The following is a 21,060-nucleotide window of genomic DNA, read 5'->3' on the forward strand; positions in this document are numbered from 1 at the left end:
TGAAGCTCTTTCTCTTGAATAAATCACCCAATTTTCTGAAATTGTAATCTTTTGTTTGTCTATACATATACATCACATCCACCAATTTCCATCCCATTTGGACACTTCTTTTGTGGTGCGTCATTCCTGCGCCATTCCCCTATTCCCGCCCCCAATCTTAGAGTGTATAATGTTGCCAGCAAAGTGTTTATTTTCAAGTAGTGTTTAGAAATATTGCACAATAAACTTCATTTGCACTTCCTAGGTTTGAATCAGTAGATGATGTTAAAAGTTGGAACAGTTCATGCCACTAGTCTCTTGTGTCTTAACACTGCCAACTTAAATGTAACTATACTGTGTGGTGTTGTTTATAGTTGAGTTATTGAACAAGGTGTTGGGTTGGGATAAAACTTCAGTAATATTCCTAATGTAAGAAAATTTGGCAATGGTAAACACAGCTATGGTACTACGTCTTCCGGATAATATACGTACTTCTTTCAAACCATTTCAGGTGTGGCACTTCTTTGTGAAGTACATGGGAGTAGTTGACATATTATTTTGTAAAAAAAGAAATAAAGTTTAACTTTGATTTGCAGTGAGATGTTATAAAGTGGTGTATGGCATATTGCTTTTTATGGAATATGTAAAGCAGTGTTTTCCTAAGTGGTTTGCAGGTTGGAACTAAAAGAAAAGGCTAAGCAATTTTAATAAAATCATATTTTTCACAAACCTTTGGCACTTCTTTCGGGATATGTCCTGGTTTACAAGGCACGGGTTGGAAAAGGACCTAACAACACAGCTAAAATTTAACTGCAAATTCCATTCTGTATTGTGCCCTACATTATATTTCATGATGACGTTATGTATCTATGTACATATAACTTCATGACGAACTTTGTAGGACACCACGTTAAGCTTTGAAACCATCCAAGTCGTGACAGAGGGCAAAAAGCTAAGATTTTGTCAATCCACATCGTCAGGTGGCTTGCGGAGTATGGATGTAGATGTAGATGTAGAACATGCACTGTGCGAAATGGAGTCAAAATTTACTCTTTTTCTCATTTATAGATAAATCAGGCATAAATTTTAGCACTTGAATGGCTTGTATTAATATCGGTATTATGCATGTAATTGTGCAGTTAACTTAATTTCTCCAAAATTCCCAACATTAATGCAGTGCTTATTGTTTTCACATTTGGCCAGGCAAAAACAATTTGGAAAATTGTATTGGTAGTTTTACATAAAATAAGGGAAGAACATTCACCTGCCTATAGAGGACTGGGTGTTGCACACAGAAACATGTAATAGGAAACTGCTAACACTAGTATAAGGCCTCACACTATCCTGCTACCAGCCGGCCACTGTGACCGTGCAGTTCTAGGTGCTTCAGTCCTGAACTGCGCTGCTGCTACGGTCGCAGGTTCGAATCTTGTTTTGGGCATGGATGTGTGTGATGTCCTTAGGTTGGTTAGGTTTAAGTAGTTCTAAGTCTAGAGGACTTATGACCTCTGATGTTAAGTCCCATAGTGCTTAGAGCCATCTGAACCATTTTATCCTGCTACCCACACCTTATCTCGTGTGACCTTTCCTATCCTGTCCCCACCTTTACCCAGGCAACTACTTACAATAGTCAGTCTCACTGCTACCGCAGGTGTAGACGTTTAGGTGTCTGTGTGGTGGTTGTGTGTGTGTGAATGTGAGTACATCTACTAGAAAAGGAGCAAGAGCTTGGAAGCTAGTGTTAAGTGTTTTTGTGCTATGTGTTTTTGTAGTGATTTCAAGTATTGATAATATTTGTTTTTACAGGCAACAGCATTACAATTTTCTAGTGAATTACTGAATAGTTGTACTTCAATCATTTTTTTTACTGCTTCTATAGGAATAGAAGACAAAATATTAATGACTTAATCTGGAAAAACATGTTGCAAACTTTTTTTGTGTTTTCAAAACAAATTCACTCATGCAGCAAAATGTTGCTTCCTTTCAAATATTTTTTTTTGCAGACAGACATTGCCCAAAATTTTGCCATTGTAATATAAAAGCCTCTACTGAAAATACTACTATTAAGATAAATTGAACAGTATTCTAGAAAAATGGATGCCACCATTAGTCAGCTGATAGAGATTTTGGGCTCAATATAATAATGTTATGTGTGTTCAGTGCCATGTATGATCAGATAGAATGTATTTCTGTCATTGAAACCACCATCTTATGTAATCACCAGTGTCACCTGTTGCCAACTTCTGTCCTGTATGTTGGTTATTTTTCTTAAAAAGTCGTTTATAATGTACAGAGTAGCGGATTTTATGATTTGAAGTTAAATATACTTCTTGTCTGCAGTTTGATGTCACATATATGTATGTATGTAACATTTGTCCAGGTCTCATAATTTTATTTTTGCAGCAGACATCAAAACTTTCAAATGTTTTTATGAATTTGAAAACCAGATAGCAAAAAATTCACCAGAAGTAATTGGAGAAAAACTAAATCCTGGATTTTTCATCAAATATGTTGGTTAATAATAAAAATCAAGTATATGCTTGAAACATAATTTCCCAAAATTTACACCATTTTTTATGAAGTTCCCTGAAAAGTGTAAAAGTGTTTCACTTTATTTGCTATTTTTACAAGAAGACTGTGGCTAGTGTTGTCACAAGTTCATGATGATGTATTTTAAATGTGAGTATGCCTCTGGTGGCTCAGCACTTCTGAAGGTAACTACAGTATCCATAAATCAGTATGGTCTTTTTTGTAAATTTTGTGCACCCATCTACATCTGTATCTCCTCCTACACTTATACTTCACAAGCCATCTTACAGTGTGTGGCAGAGGGTTCGTCTGGTACCACTATTTCCCCACTTACCTCTTTTCAACCTCAAATGGTGCACAGGAAAAACTACTTTCAATGAGCCTTCATATGAGCTCACATTTATCTTGATTTTTTTCATTTGGTCAGTTCACAAAACATGTGTAGATGGAAGTAATATATTGCCCGACTCTTCTTGGGACATACATTCTCAGACTTCTAACAGTAAACTTCTCCATGATGCTTGTCTTGTAGCATCTGCAACTGGATATTTGTTAATAATCTCACTCATGCTAAATGAGGTCATGATGTAAGATGCTGCCCTTTGTTACACCAGTTACGTCTTTTCTGTTAATCCAAGACTGACAGGCAGTATTCAGAATGGGTCAAACAAGTATTATGTAAACCATTAATTTCATTGGTGAATTACATTTTCTTAAGATTCTCCCAGTGAAGAACTTTGGCTTTCTTTCTTTTTCTTTCTTTCTCACCCCCCGCCCCCAACTAGATTTTGTGTCATTTTAATACAAGTCACTGTGGATGCTTACTGTTAGATATTTTACAGTTTTTACTGTACACAGTGATTTAGCACCAGAAGCGCAGTTGAAAAGCGATTGGTTTATCTACCTATTTGTCCACAATGCATTACAATAATTTATATGTAAGGTCAACTGCCAGTCCCCATACCAATTGCTGAGCCTCTGCAGGTCTTACTGCATTTCACTGCAGCCTTTTGGTCTTACAGACTGCTTATAAGCAACAGTGTAATCCACATGGACAGCCAGATGGAGTTTATAAACTGTAACAACCCAGTAACAGTCCCACGGGGTTCTCTCCGAATTACTTTCTCACGTGTCAGTTTTGCCCTATTAAGAATGATTGTTGAGTTCTGTCTGCTAATAAGTCCTGAATCCAGTCACAAATCTGGTTCAATACAAGGTAAACTCATACCTTGTTTGTTAAATGACAACATATAGCTATATCAAATGCTTTCTACGGCATTAACTGGGATGCCATTGCCATTAACTGGGATGCCATTGCCATTAACTGCGATGCCATTGACTGATTCACTCTGGATCTTGTGCACAAACAGGACGAGCTGAGTTTCACAACAATTCTTTTTGTGGAATTCTTGTAAATTTTTAAAGAGGTGATTTTTTTCGATTTCCATACGGATCATAATGTGAGACTATAAAATGTGCTCTGTAGTTCTGCAACAGATTTATGTCAGCAATACATGCCTATAATCATGTTTATCACTTGAATGATTTTTCTTAAAAACAAGAATGAGATGCACTTGTATCGAATCGTTAGATACTATTCATTGCTGTAGTGACATACAATAAGCTACTGTTAGAAGGGGAGCAATGTGTTTCGTGTAACCTGTGTAGAATCTCACACGTATCTCATCAGTGCCCTTATATTATTGATAATTTTAATTTATTTATTATTCTGCAGTCACTTAATTCAGTAACTGCCATCTCTTGGTTTGTGTGATGGTTGAAAGAGGAAACCAAAGTACAGTCTTCAGAAGACAAAATTCACTATTTCGGCTTTCTTTCTGTCATCTTCCATTTTGGTGCCATTGTGGTCACAGAGTGACCAAATAGATGATTTTAATCCACTTACTGGTGTTAGATAAGGTTAAAAATTACTAAGTTTTTTAGTCAGATTGGTTAACAAAATTTTACTTTTGAGTTAATTGAACACTTCTCACATTGCCTCTTCATACTGAGTTTGGCTTCATTCTGCTTTTATCAACACGACTTTAACCCAAATCTGTGATGAAGATTTTTTTTTCTGAAAACTTTTCTAGTATTGTGGGTTGTACCATCTCTTACTGGTCTAAAGCATTTTGTGCAGTGATTTGTTCTGCTTTATATTTTCGGCTCTGGAGTTAAATGTATGATGTTGACTGCTATGATATTCTTTAATTTGTTTTTTGTTACTCTTACATAACCATAACAAACATATTCTTCTCATCTTTGTCAACATTCCTTGGAACACTTGCAACAACAGTAACATGATCACCGATACTCTGCTTTTCATTAACTGGTACAAGAAGTTCAAATATATTCAAGACTTTTGGCTCTATAACTAACTGCTTGAAGTGTCTTCCAGATAAAACATTCAGTTAGTTTCACTTGAATCCCTGTTACTACAGCTATGGAGGTAGGTGGTCTATTGTAACATCTGATTACCACACGTGACCCACCTTTTACACTATTCTTTACCTAGTTTATTATACAATAGGATCGGTAATAAAGTCACTAGATATTGTTGAGCAGTTTACAACTTTAAATACACTGCCACTATTGGCATCTAGCCTATCCTAGCAAGAATTTGAATTCAGAATGTCGCTGCCAGATGTTTATTCGATAGCATTAAGAGAAGTACTGACAACTTATGAGTAGAGAATCTATGTTGTGACTGTCATGACATTAAAAGTGTAGTAGCATTTCACTACATGGCTAGTCACAGTTGAAGCCATTTTTGCCATGCAAATACCAGGGAGTAATGATGTATAGTAAAATAAGTATCTTGTAAAGAAAACAAATGCAACTTACAGACAGTCTGTTATTAAACACATTGCATGAAGATGCCATTAGTTATCTTTATCCTTGTAGGGCAGACTTGTGCTTGTATTCTTAGTTTCTACTTTATTTTATGTTGTAGAATACATAACACTATTATAATTTTCTCTTTTATTTGTTTTTGTGGATCAAGATTATACAGTATTTTGCTGTTGCAGTTTGCATCAGGAGTATCCATCATATGGACCAGCAACGTGTTTGGCAAAACGGTGGCTATCTTCACAGATGCTTGATGATAGTCATATGCCTGCTATGGCTGTAGAACTAATTGTTGCATCACTGTATTCATCTCCTGGGCCGTATCAGCCACCTCAACAACCACAATGTGCTTTTTTCCGTTTTCTTCATAGACTTGCATACACTGATTGGCACTTGGAGCCATTGATTGTCAACATAAATAATGAACTCGATAGTAAGTTAAAGTTTCTTGCCTTACAAAAATTAACTATACATGAAAATTAACTGTATGTGGAAAATTTTCTGTAATTTTATACAGTTGGTTACCTGTCACTTCCCTGCAGCTAGAGTTAAAAATGCTGTGTACAGTAAGAGTTTAATATATGTTGTTTTTAAATCAAAGATCTTGGGATGTGACACAAAAAATGTTTATATATATTCTCTTTCCTGTGAAGATCTCATCAGTAAAATGGAATGAAACACTCGTAGTTGTAAAATGTAAGAATTTTAACAGTACTTGTAAATATCTGGATTACAAATTTTAAGCTCCATCCTAATTGTGTAAACAGAAAAGTGGAGAAACCAGTAGCATATGGAAAGATTTGATAGTTTACAAAGTGTTCAACTAGACAGTCAGACTCGGACTATGAATAGGGCTTAGTGTACTGGAATTCATAAAAATATTCTTTTTTCCCCTCTGAAATGAAGTGCTATTTTATTTGTAATGCTGCTGGCTCAGTTGTGACTCCAGCTTCAGTGAGTGCAAACCATTCGTTAATCTTTCTCGTTGCTTATAACCTAATTTTTTTATTACGATAATGAAAATTCACACCCCTGAGTGGGGTGACAGTGTTTACATGTGGTTGTCCAGGAAAATGAATACGTAGGATAGGAAGCAATGATGGCAACTGGGAGAAGGGAGATATTTGGGTCAAAGAGGGGATATAGAGGTACTGGTAGATGGGAAAAGCGGATATGTGTATTTCAGCAGCAGTGCCAAAGTGAGTGTTAAATAATGACAGAACTGAGTGGATAGTGTGTGTCACTATTTAATTGGCAACAGAAATTCATCCTTATTTGGTGATGATTTATAAGGAGTTTTCTCCTTGATTTTCAGACTGGTAACTTAATACAAACATCCTTAAACTTCGGTTGAAAATGATCTATGTGAAGAACACCCCAAAATCATAACCATAGATATAAACATAAAGGAAGTACACAACATTAACTGAAGGATGATTAAATGTTTATTAAATAAATTATCCTGCAGGCATATTTCAGGAAAGAATATAGTACAGTTTAGATAAGAAAATTAGTCATGAAAACAGCTTCTTCTAGAGGGTTGCTACATTTGTTGATTGTTGTCCAATGGCATATGCAGAATCAGATTTCTCTGCATTGGCTGAACGTTAAAAAAAAAAAAAAAAATGGATGTGGTGTTTTGGCACTTGAGAACCATAGGAATGGTTGAAAAATGTGGCATATTTATGGGATGCGCTACCCTCTGGAAAATTCCAGAAGCTAAAGAACTTTGTGATTGGAAAATGTTTAATCAATTGAAATGATTTTGCCAACCATAAATGGGTTTCAGTGTGGAATCAAGGTTCTGGAAAAATGCCAGACAAATTACAAGAAAGAGAGACTGCACAGAAAAAGAAGTGCAGTTTTTCACTGCAAGGAGGAAAATGTTTGAGCTTGCAGATTTATGTAATATGACGTGGAACTGTCAGGATAATGCAGCAGAAGCACTATAAAGGTTGCAAAAGGAAAACATACAAGGTCAGATGATGTTTGAGTATCATTTTGGAGATTTTTCTATCTGAATTATTGTAACAACAATACCAGTAATTTGTTGATGGCTGTTACTTCAACAACTTATGCTTGAAATTATTTTGAGACATTGAAATCAAACAAATTTATTGAAACAGCAAAATAATAATAATAATAATCCCTGTGGTGGCCCAGGAAAAGAATAGGCCTCCGGTATGTTCTGCCAGTCGTAAAAGGTGACGAAAAGAACAAACCACTAATAGGGCTAACCCCCCTTTTAGTGTGATTAGTTGGTTCAGGACACAACTAAAGAAGCCTCGGACAAGCGCCGTCATGGTCGGGGACGACGCTTGAACCCTATGCCCGCCCGCAATGGTAACGACACTGCTAGCCAACTGGAAAATGATTTAAATCCAAATAGAGGTGTTTTGCAGGATATGCTTCCTGCTACCACCCTAGAAGGAAAACAGACAGAGAATGAGATGGTCAGATGAAGTTAATCGACACCTCATGTTCTGTTATTACCAAGCAACAAACCTAGGAACCAACACAACTGGATACAGATCACAAGTATACACAACATTTATTACCAGATACCCAGAATTAAAATTTTTAACAGAACAACGATTAGCTGATCAGATCCGTGTAATAACCAAAAATAACAGGATACCCCAGTCAGAATTAGAAAACATCAAACAACAAGTACAACAAATACTGGAACAAAATAATGTGCAATCAGAAGAAGAAGAAAATACAGTAATGGACTCAAACATCCCAGAGCAAACAAACAAAGAACAACACACATCAATTAAACAATCAGAGGAAGACGAAATCTTAAGACTGCCACCAGAACAAGTACAGATAGAACATGAAGTGACAGCCATGTTAGATATAGAAGAAAAAATTCAGCTGACATATATAGAATACAAAGACACAAATACAGACATTAGACCATTCTTGCATAGACCACCAAATAACCCACAAGTCAAAATAACAATAAAAACTATCAACACAATCATATACAACAAAATAAATGAAAACACAACTATGGAAGAGTTACAACTACTGGTTTATATAGGAGCACTCACTACACTAAATATACACATTAGGCAGAGATCAGAACCAACCAACACACAGAAGAAACCCACAAAACCAGAATGGCAACACAGGCTACAGATCAGAATAGAAAAACTGAGAAAAGACATTGGACAGCTAACACAATTTATAAGAGATCAAATGTCAGGTGAAAAAAAAACGAAAAAGGTTAGGTAAAAATCTCACAACAAGAAGTGATAGAGCAATTAGATGAAAAGAAGCAGAAATTACAAGCATTGGCCAAACGACTTAGAAGACACAAAAAAAGTGAAAACAGAAGGAAACAAAACCAAACATTCAACACAAACCAAAAGAAATTTTACCAGAAAATAGATAACACACACATTAAAATAGACAATCCACCAAACATAACAGATATGGACCACTTCTGGAGCAACATATGCTCAAACCCGGTACAACATAACAGGTATGCACGGTGGATAGAAGCAGAAACAGACACATACAAGATGATACCACAGATACCTGAAGTGATAATTTTGCAACATGAAGTCACCAAAGCAATTAATTCTACTCACAATTGGAAAGCCCCTGGAAAAGATAAAATAGCAAATTTCTGGCTAAAGAAGTTCACCTCAACACATTCACATCTAACTAAATTATTTAACATATTAAAAACAAAGATTCCAAGACTTACCAAGCGGGAAAGCGCCGGCAGACAGGCACATGAACAAAACACACAAACACACACACAGAATTACGAGCTTTCGCAACTGGCAGTTGCTTTGTCAGGAAGGAAGAAAGGAGAGGGAAAAATGAAAGGATGTGGGTTTTAAGGGAGAGGGTAAGGAGTCATTCCAATCCCGGGAGCGGAAAGACTTCCCTTAAGGGAAAAAAAGGACAGGTGTACACTCGCACACACACACACACACACACACACACACACACACACACACACACACACACACACACACACATATCCATCCGCACATACACAGACACAAGCAGACATATTTAAAGGCCTTTAAATATGTCTGCTTGTGTCTGTGTATGTGCGGATGGATATGTGTGTGTGTGTGTGTGTGTGCGCGAGTGTACACCTGTCCTTTTTTTCCCCTAAGGGAAGTCTTTCCGCTCCCGGGATTGGAATGACTCCTTACCCTCTCCCTTAAAACCCACATCCTTTCATTTTTCCCTCTCCTTCCTTCCTTCCTGACGAAGCAACTGCCAGTTGCGAAAGCTCGTAATTCTGTGTGTGTGTTTGTGTGTTTTGTTCATGTGCCTGTCTGCCGGCGCTTTCCCGCTTGGTAAGTCTTGGAATCTTTGTTTTTAATATATTTTTCCCATGTGGAAGTTTCTTTCTGTTTTATTTACATCATCATTAAATTATTTAACAGTTACGTTGCAGACCCATACACATTCCCTGATACATTTACACATGGAATAACTTATATGAAACCTAAAGATCAAGCAGACAGAGCAAACCCAGCTAAATACCGCCCCCTAACATGCCCACCAACAATATACAAAATATTAACTTCAGTCATTACACAGAAATTAATCACACATACAACACAGAACAAAATTATAAATGAAGAACAAAAAGACTGTTGCAAAGGAGCACGAGGATGTAAAGAGCAACTGATAATAGATGCAGAGGTAACATATCAAGCTAAAACTAAACAAAGGTCGCTACACTATGCATACATTGATTACAGAAAAGCTTTTGATAGTGTACCCCACTCATGGTTATTACAAATATTGGAAATATACAAAGTAGATCCTAAATTGATACAGTTCCTAAACATAGTAATGAAAAATTGGAAAACCACACTTAAATCCAAACAAATTCAAATAATATCACATCACAGCCACTACAGATTAAGCGTGGAATATACCAAGGAGACTCATTAAGTCCTTTCTGGTTCTGCCTTGCTCTGAACCCACTATCCAACATACTAAATAATACAAATTATGGATACAATAGTACTGGCCTCCCCCCATGAACCATGGACCTTGCCGTTGGTGGGGAGGCTTGCGTGCCTCAGCGGTACAGATAGCCGTACTGTAGGTGCAACCACAACGGAGGGGTATCTGTTGAGAGGCCAGACAAACGTGTGGTTCCTGAAGAGGGGCAGCAGCCTTTTCAGTAGTTGCAGAGGCAACAGTCTGGATGATTGACTGACCTGGCCTTGTAACAATAACCAAAACGGCCTTGCTGTGCTGGTACTGTGAATGGCTGAAAGCAAGGGGAAACTACGGCCGTAATTTTTCCCAAGGGCATGCAGCTTTACTGTATGATTAAATGATGATGGCGTCCTCTTGGGTAAAATATTCCGGAGGTAAAATAGTCCCCCATTCGGATCTCCGGGCGGGGACTACTCAAGAGGACGTCATTATCAGGAGAAAGAAAACTGGCGTTCTACGAATCGGAGCGTGGAATGTCAGATCCCTTAATCGGGCAGGTAGGTTAGAAAATTTAAAAAGGGAAATGGATAGGTTAAAGTTAGATATAGTGGGAATTAGTGAAGTTCAGTGGAAGGAGGAACAAGACTTTTGGTCAGGTGAATACAGGGTTATAAACACAAAATCAAATAGGGGTAATGCAGGAGTAGGTTTAATAATGAATAGGAAAATAGGAATGCAGGTAAGCTACCACAAACAGCACAGTGAACCCATTGTTGTGGCCAAGATAGACACAAAGCCCACGCCTACTACAGTAGTACAAGTTTATATGCCAACTAGCTCTGCAGATGATGAAGAAATTGAATAAATGTGTGATGAAATAAAAGAAATTATTCAGATAGTGAAGGGTGATGAAAATTTAATAGTCATGGGTGACTGGAATTCGCTAGTCGGAAAAGGGAGAGAAGGAAACTTAGTAGGTGAATATGGACTATGGCAAAGAAATGAAAGAGGAAGCCACCTGGTAGAATTTTGCACAGAGCACAACTTAATCATAGCTAACACTTGGTTCAAGAATCATAAAAGAAGATTGTATACATGGAAGAAGCCTGGAGATACTAAAAAGTATCAGATAGATTATATAATGGTAAGACAGAGATTTAGGAACCAGGTTTTAAATTGTAAGACATTTCCAGGGGCAGATGTGGACTCTGACCACAATCTGTTGGTTATAACCTGTAGATTAAAACTAAAGAAACTGCAAAATGGTGGGAATTTAAGGAGATGGGACCTGGATAAACTAAAAGAACCAGTGGTTGTACAGAGTTTCGGAGAGAACATAAGGGAGCAATTGAGAGGAATGGGGGAAAAGAAATACGGTGGAAGAAGAATGGGTAGCTTTGAGGGATGAAGTAGTGAAGGCAGAGGATCAAGTAGGTAAAAAGACGAGGGCTAGTAGAAGTCCTTGGGTAACAGAAGATATATTGAATTTAATTGTTGAAAGGAGAAAATATAAAAATGGAGTAAATGAAGCAGGCAAAAAGGAATACAGACGTCTCAAAAATGAGATCGACAGGAAGTGCAAATTGGCTAAGCAGGGATGGCTAAGAGGACAAATGTAAGGATGTAGAGGCTTATCTCACTAGGGTAGATACTGCCTACAGGAAAATTAAAGAGACCTTTGAAGATCAGAGAACCACTTGTATGAACATCAAGAGCTCAGATGGAAACCCAGTTCTAAGCAAAGAAGGGAAAGAAGAAAGGTGGAAGGAGTATATAGAGGGTCTATACAAGGGCGATGTGCTTGAGGACAATATTATGGAAATGGAAGAGGATGTAGATGAAGATGAAATGGGAGATACAATACTGTGTGAAGAGATTGACAGAGCACTGAAAGACCTGAGTCGAAACAAGGCCCCCGGAGTATACAACATTCCATTGGAACTACTGACGGCCTTGGGAGAGCCAGTCCTGACAAAACTCTTCCATCTGGTGAGCAAGATGTATGAGACAGGCGAAATACCCTCAGACTTCAAGAAGAATATAATAATTCCAATCCCAAAGAAAGCAGGTGTTGACAGATGTGAAAATTACTGAACTATCAGTTTAATGAGTCACAGCTGCAAAATACTAACGTGAATTCTCTACAGACGAATGGAAAAACTGGTAGAAGCTGACCTTGGGGAAGATCAGTTTGGATTCCATAGAAATGTTGGAACACGTGAGGCAATACTGTCACTACGACTTACCTTAGAAGCTAGGTTAAGGAAGGGCAAACCTACGTTTCTAGCATTTGTAGACTTAGAGAAAACTTTTGTCAATGTTGATTGGAATACTCTCTTTCAAATTCTGAAGGTAGCATGGGTAAAATACAGGGAGCGAAAGGCTATTTACAATTTGTACAGAAACCAGATGGCAGTTATAAGAGTCGAGGGACATGAAAGGGAAGCAGTGGTTGGGAAGGGAGTGAGACAGGGTTGTAGCCTCTCCCCAATTTTATTCAATCTGTATATTGAGCAAAAAGTGAAGGAAACAAAAGAAAACTTCGGTGTAGGTATTAAAATCCATGGAGAAGAAATACAAATGTTGAGGTTTGCTGATGACATCGTAATTCTGTCAGAGACAGCAAAGGACTTGGAAGAGCAGTTGAACAGAATGGATAGTGTCTTGAAAGGAGGATATAAGATGAACATCAACCAAAGCAAAACGAGGACAATGGAATGTAGTCGAATAAATTCGGGTGATGCTGAAGGAATTAGATTAGGAAGTGAGACACTTAAAGTAGTAAAGGAGTTTTGCTATTTGGGGAGCAAAATAACTGATGATGGTCGAAGTAGAGACGATATAAAATGTAGACTGGCAATGGCAAGAAAAGCATTTCTGTAGAAGAGAAATTTGTTAACATCGAGTATTGATTTAAGTGTCAGGAAGTCATTTCTGAAAATATTTGTATGGAGTGTAGCCATGTATGGAAGTGAAACGTGGACGATAAATAGTTTGGACAAGAAGAGAATAGAAGCTTTCGAAATGTGGTGCTACAGAAGAATGCTGAAGATTAGATGGGTAGATCACATAACTAATGAGGAAGTATTGAATGGAATTGGGGAGAAGAGAAGTTTGTGGCACAACTTGACCAGAAGAAGGGATCGGTTGGTAGGACATGTTCTGAGGCATCAAGGGATCACCAATTTAGTATTGGAGAGCAGCGTGGAGGGTAAAAATCGTAGAGGGAGACCAAGAGATGACTACACTAAGCAGATTGAGAAGGATGTAGGTTGCAGTAAGTACTGGGAGATGAAGAAGCTTGCATTAGATAGAGTAGCATGGAGAGCTGCATCAAACCAGTCTCAGGACTGAAGACCACAACAACAACAACATATTACTCTAACATACCCACACAAAATCACACATTTGCTATACATGGATGATCTAAAACTACTGGCAGCTACAAATCAACAACTCAAGCAATTACTAAAGATAACAGAAGTATTCAGCAGTGATATAAATGTGGCTTTTGGAACAGACAAATGTAAGAAAAATAGCATAGTCAAGGGAAAACACACTAAACAAGAAGATTACATATAATAATAATTGGATAAGCACAGCGACTGCTTAGAAGCGATGGAAAAAACAGATGCCTATAAATATCTAGGATACAGACAAAAAATAGGAATAGATAATACAAATATTAAAGAAGAACTAAAAGAAAAATACAGACAAAGACTAACAAAAATATTGAAAACAGAATTGACAGCAAGAAACAAAACAAAAGCTGTAAATACTTATGCTATACCAATATTGACCTACTCATTTGGAGTAGTGAAATGGAGTAACACAGACCTAGAAGCACTCAATACACTTACACGATCACAATGCCACAAATATAGAATACATCACATACATTCAGCAACAGAAAGATTCCCATTAAGCAGAAAGGAAGGAGGAAGGGGATTTATCGACATAAAAAACCTACATTATGGACAGGTAGACAATTTAAGAAAATTCTTTCTAGAACGAGCAGAAACTAGAGAAAAATACACACAGCAATCACTCATATAAATACATCGGCTACACCACTGCAATTTCATAGCCACTTCTACAACCCTTTAGATCACCTAACATCAACAGATACGAAGAAAGTAAATTGGAAAAAGAAAACACTACATGGCAAGCACCCGTATCATCTAACACAGCCACACATCGATCAAGACGCATCCAACACATGGCTAAGAAAAGGCAATATATACAGTGAGACGGAAGGATTCATGATTGCAATACAGGGTCAAACAATAAACACCAGATATTACAGCAAGCATATTATTAAAGATCCCAATACCACAACAGATAAATGCAGACTTTGCAAACAACAAATAGAAACAGTAGATCACATCACAAGCGGATGTACAATGCTAGCAAATACAGAATAACCCAGAAGACATGACAATGTAGCAAAAATAATACATCAACAGCTTGCCTTACAACATAAACTTATAAAACAACAATTCCCACATACAAGTATGTACCACAAAATGTACTGGAGAATGATGAATACAAATTATACTGGAACAGAACCATTATAACAGATAAAACAACATCACATAGCAAACCTGACATCATACCAATAAAAATTAACACAAATAATCGAAATATCCATACCCAATACAACAAATATACAAAAGAAAACAGGAGAAAAAATTGAAAAATATATCCAACTGGCTGAGGAAGCCAAGGATATGTGGCATCAAGATAAAGTTGACATTATACCAATTATACTATCAACTACAGGAGTCACACCACACAATATCTACCAGTACATCAGTGCAATGCAGCTGCATCCAAACTTATATATACAACTACAGAAATCCGTAATTATTGATACATGTTCAATTACCCGAAAGTTCCTACGTGCAATATAACATATACCATCTGAGATAAGAAAGAAATAATAATAATAATAATAATAATAATAATAATAATAATAATAAAGATCTGTCTTTGCCGAAAACATTTGTCTCTTCTATCATGACTGAGATTTACCGAAAGATCAGGAACAACTCAAGGAACCTGCGGAGGCTGGATGACTGGCGTGGGGCTGTCAATGACAGCTGCTGAGTATGGACAGAAGATAATAATGAAGAAAATGGGCAATGGAAATACCATGACAAACATACATCCTGTGAGTAATCCAAGAGAGAAACCGAGATGTGGCAAAACGGAAACAAGAAACAACAGTGCATTACCGCAAGTGACACGAATATGAGGCGAGTACACCACTGAAAGCAGAGTGCTGCAAGTAGTTGTTTGCTGTGAGATGGGAGTGGCATTGCAGTACTCTGTGACTGGTGCCACAGCACGGAATTTGCTAGCGTTCACAGCTATAGCAGTGCTGTCTATCAGCAGATCCATCTATTTGACAGGCTTTCAAAGATTCCAGGCCCAGATACCGTATCCCTCCCCCTAAAATGGGCGCATAGGGCCAGAAGCACCTTGGACGATGCTTCAGAAGGTGAGCTGGGGGCAGTGCCCTGGCACTTAAGCCTGCTGGTTAGTGTGAGGAATTGGGAGCATTCGGAATCATGCTTGGATGCAGCGATGTGGGCATCAGTGACTGTGGTTGCAGAGGCTGTGTGGAGTCCTCCACCTCCATATCTGTATCCATGGAAATGACTGCTGGTGTTATGCAAGGGTGAGCGTTTTATGTCAGGGTGCATCATGAGCAGCAGTTCAGCCAGTTGGCACAGACTGAGTTGGCTGGTATGCCAGTACTCCAAACCCCTCTCTGGCACGTCTCATCAGACGTAAGGCACCAGCCATCAGTGGTGACCACTAGAGCTGGTATCCTTGTGTTGTTTGCCATGTATGAGTATGCTCATGCTGCTGAGTCCAGTGAATATTTCTGGGCCCTGGATTCTCAGGGCTGTGGGGCCAGGAGATCGAGTTGAGTTTGAGATTGTCTCCCATGGAGGAGCTCTGCTGCGCCATTATCATTTATGGGAGTGGTTGTATACGGAGGAATATCTTGAGCAATGCCGTGGTGATGGTTGTTTCCAACAGCTTCAATATTTGGTGCTTAAATATATGTACCATAAATTCAACTTTGTCATTGGAGGATAGGTGAAATGGTGGACTGAAAAGGTTTTTTGTGGTATTGAAGGTGCAGAAATGATGTAAGAGCTGTCACTATCAGTTGGAGGCCTTTGGCTGATATAGTTCAGGAAAGTCCTTCAATGGCCAGAATGTGTATGAGCACTCTGCCATGTCCATTACGATCGATGCCATGCTGACCACATATGGATAATTAGAATAAGCATCCACAACTATTAACCACTAGAGCCCAGAAAAGGGCCCACAAAGTCTAAATGAAGGCAGCCCTAGGAGCAATAGTAAAGTCGAAAGCAGGAAGAGTGTCCGCCTGACCATGTATCATGTTGCCATTTATTATGACCAGGAATTTCCAAAAGATTGGGGACAACTCGGGGAATCCACTGAGGCTGGCCAACCAGCTTGGGGCTGTCAGTACAATGACAACAACAACAACAACAACAACAACAACAACAGTAATAGTGGGGGAAATGGATACTGGAGACAGCATTATAACAAACAAATTCTGCAAGCAAGCTAAGAAAGACACCAAGACACAGTGGTATGTTATGGCTAGCGATAAAATTGTGAGGTGAATACATCACTGAAAGCGTGAGCTTTATAGTGCTGCCGCAATCACTTATTGACTGGGAAGAGGGGAGTGGCATTGCAGTACAGCAATTCTAGTGTTTGTATCAGTAGCAATGCCACATATAAGCTGAGATCAAGCAAGATTCATGCATTTCGGTGGGCTTTGAAAATCATTTACGTGAACATCCAGTATTTTGTCATATCTTTATGTTTGTGCAGCCAAACATTCCTTGTTTTGTGTATGTATACCATAATCTTCCCACCCTTCTTCACTCCCTTCCCATCTTTGATAAATATTGCTTTTATCTTTGTGGCCACCATGAAGAACATTTTTTGGCCTGTGTTGACACGTTTTCTATTCTTTTAAAAAAAACAGTGTCACCCGATACTTATTAGTGAATTCTTTTTGAAGATTAAACCACTTCTGATTACTCAGAATAACCTGTTAAGTTTTATAAAAATCATTGTAAGAACTAATAGTCTCTGTTTCAGACGAGTTACTTTATCTGGCCAACACATTCAGTAACTTTCCATTTATGAATGTGGCCTCATGATTTTTTTGTATTTATGTAACATTGCTGTGTGGTGTATCATCTCTCTTTGCAGTGTTTAATTTATTATTATTATTATTATTATTATTGCAGATGAGACCATGACTTCAGTTGACAAACATTTCCACAATGCTCGCAAGTCTCTTCCACCACTCTTTATTGCCACACCAGGTGACACTGTGCATTCAGTATGGACTAAAGAAGCTCCATCCTTAGCGGTACTTGTACATGTCACTTCCCTTGCAGTGGAAGCACTGAAAGTTATAGAAGAGCAATTATGTACTTTTTCTCTTCATTACCAGGTAACATATCAGCTTTTTACGAAACTTATGAAATAAATGTGAGTCAATATTTTGTTTTAAAAAGATTTATTTGTAATTTCCTTTTATTTATTTATTACAGGCACTATTTTCTCCAGCATTAGATTTTTATGATGTTGTCATATACTTACATCCATCATTAATTTCACGAAGAAGTGAATCGTTGCAAGCTAAAGTTGACAAGGAACCTTCAAAACTTCCACCATATAAACCACAACAACCAGAAAAAATCCCCATTGTTGGATTTGATCCAGTTCAGTGCTATTTAAGGGAATTGCGAGTAAGTAATCATGATTCACTAAATTTTAGGAGAAAGTGATTTGTGATACATATACTTACTGGAAGAAACTTAAACAAGATGAGCAAAATAAAAGTTTCACATAATTTTTTTATAAGGCTGATGTAGAATTGACACTTGTCAATGAACAGGAAAATTGCCCATCAGAGAAAATGCTGGAAACTGTGCTTACCATTCAATATACCATTGCTTACTTTCATATGTCTGCATATGCACATCTCCTGCATGCTCTGTTCAGAGTACTTCGTTTTGTCATTATGTTTGAATGAGTGAGAGGAGAAGATGTGTTTGGTGACCAAAGCAACTCAAAATGGTGTTCATGATAGAACAGCACGTGTTCATTGTCACATGTTATGTGAATTACAATTTGTGGAAAATGGCATGAAACAGACCTGGCAAATATAACCTGTAACCATCCAAAAAGAATTAGAACATCGGAAAATTTTCCCGAATGAAGGCAAGCCTCAAACAAAATGTGACAAAACCTCAATGCCATTTATCTGTGCAAATGTGAATTAAGAGATCATCATGTTGAAACATTATGAAAAAGAATTTTCATGTGTATCTTTACAAATTTACTTTTAAGCATGAATTTTAGTGTCCAGCTGAATTTTCATGTATTGGATTCTGCTGGTGGTTTCTTAGTGAACTGACATCAGTACTTTTTGATCCTCAGTTTTTCATTTCTTCAGTTTAGGCCTGGTCTAGCCTGTATGTGAACTAATGGAACATGCACCATTATGGATCAGAAGATCCCCCTCTGTAGTTTGAAGAGCTGTTGCATAATCTCAGGATTGGTGTTCGGTGCCCATTACCCAGTTTCCACATCATAACTGTTAAAATGCTGACCATTATGTCCAGAAACTGTTCATGTTCATTAATCTGCATGTGGATCAACTCAAAAGAAGGTCTAACAAGAGCATACAATGCCTTGGTAGACGAGTATACAAAGCATTCCGTGAGGAGAGGACAATGAGCGGAGACAGTGCAATATCCTGGTTACCTTGATCACCTGATCTCTTTCCCTGGAGTTTTTTTCCTGAGAGCCAAATTGAAGGGTCAGATATACTCAAATAATTTTCGCACACTGAAAGAGTTACAGCAAAACATTGAAAATACTATTGCTGCTATCCATTAGGTAGAGCTGCTACAAGTTTCATACAGTTTGATAAGTCGAGAACAGCATTGCATCAATATCAATGACTGTCATTTCCAGCATCTTCTGTGATGGTCATTAACAGGGGTCAGTATCATGTCTGTCTTATTCTAAATATTTTCCAGACCAGTTTTATTTTGCGCACACTATAACTCAGAATAATAATATGAGGGTTGTAGCAAAAGTGAGGTTCCCATATGTTTTACAAATAGAAAACATTGTTTATTGTTATTAATTTATATATCATTGAAAAGCTTACACTTTTGTCTATTTTTCAACGTAGTCTCCATTTTTTTCGACGGTGCCCCAGCTTTTGTATTCCTGTGTTGAAGAAGTCTCCCATCAATCAGTTGAGGAAGCTTGTGAACCCTGCTCAGACTTCATCGTCGCTCTTGAAACGTTTGCCACCTAATTGTTCCTTTAGCTTGGGGAAGAGGTGATAATTGCTGCAGGCTAAGTCCGGGCTGTACAGGGGATGGGGTACGACAGTCCACCCAGATTTCTTCGAAAGCTCCTGTGTTTGATGAGCGACGTGGGGTCGAGTGTTGTCTTGAAGAAGCACTACTCCCTCCGTCAGTCGTCCTCTCCGGCGATTTCGGATTGCTCACCAGAGTAAGGTCAATGTTTCACAATATCTGTCAGTCATCCCAGGTTGCATGAAATCGATGAGTACCCCCCCCCCCCCCCCCCCCCTTCCTATCTCAAAACACAGTCACCATGACCTTTCCTATTGACTGCATTTATTTGAATTTCTTTGGTGGCGGTGAACTGGAGTGACGCCACTGACAAGATTGTTGTTTTGTTTTGGGGGTGTGATGAAACACCCATGTTTCATCTCCCGTGACGATAGAGTCCAACAACTTCTCCTTGCTGCCTCCCCCATCATACTGTTGAAGAAACTTGCAGGCACAGTCAAGGCGTTGCTCCTTGTGTCTGTCAGTCAGATTTCAGAGGACCCAACATTTCTGTTAAAAGTTCTTTCAATTGTGCCATGGGACATTTCAGGAATGTGTTCAACAAGTTCACAGACAGTGACCCTCAGATCTTTGAGCAGCTCACTGTTGATCTTCTGGACAATTGCATCCAAAACTGGTGGTCTTCCATTCCATTCTTCATCTTGAACTTCTGTGCGACCCTCAGCGAAGCCCTGCACCATTTGCTGATGTGCTGAATGGACATGCACTCCTCACTATAAACCACAGCCAGGTGCCAATGAATCTCCATGGGCAGTAACTTCCTTGTGTGGAGAAACCGGATTACTGTTCGAACCTAGCACTTGGCGGGAGCGGTGAATAACACTTTCACCTCTGATGGCTGCTAAACCAACACTGAGCGACACAGTGAATCGCGAACAGATGGGCTCGAGAGTAGGGGAACCACTGTGCACGACACTGTTGTCATATTTAGCCTAGCACCTTGTCTTGAGGCTGTAGCTCATTTGGAACCTTGCTTTTGGTACGTCGCTCATATGAGGTAGGCATACTGGAAAATCTTGTTACACTGAACTTGCATATACTTTAAAATTTCTATTGTAGATGTTCATAGGCATAAGTGTTTACAACAGGATTGTTTTAATAAACTTATTCTGTCGAAATTTATGTGTAAATATATTAAGCCTGATCATTACATTTGAGTAGACACATGAGCAAGGTTAAGCTTTGAGGTTCTTGTAGAAAGGGAAAAGTTGAAGAAATGCAGATGCAAACCAAAAATTGCACGTTTCATTTTATTATACAGGGGGTGTCACACCTTATGGGTCAAATTGAAACAGGTGATAGT

General features: G+C 38.3%; 1 protein-coding gene across 1 annotated transcript in view; it reads left to right on the forward strand.

The window, feature by feature from the left end:
- LOC126281851 (nucleolar protein 6) overlaps positions 1-21,060 on the forward strand; it is a 125,028-nt gene that overhangs the window by 88,237 nt on the left and 15,731 nt on the right. The window contains exons 17-19 of the mRNA XM_049981107.1: positions 5,538-5,791; positions 17,601-17,809; positions 17,910-18,107. Of these exons, the coding sequence (XP_049837064.1) occupies positions 5,538-5,791; positions 17,601-17,809; positions 17,910-18,107 (661 nt within the window). The remainder of the gene's footprint in view (positions 1-5,537; positions 5,792-17,600; positions 17,810-17,909; positions 18,108-21,060) is intronic.

This window comes from Schistocerca gregaria, chromosome 7, assembly GCF_023897955.1.
Source record: "Schistocerca gregaria isolate iqSchGreg1 chromosome 7, iqSchGreg1.2, whole genome shotgun sequence".
Taxonomy (NCBI): Eukaryota; Metazoa; Arthropoda; class Insecta; order Orthoptera; family Acrididae; genus Schistocerca; species Schistocerca gregaria.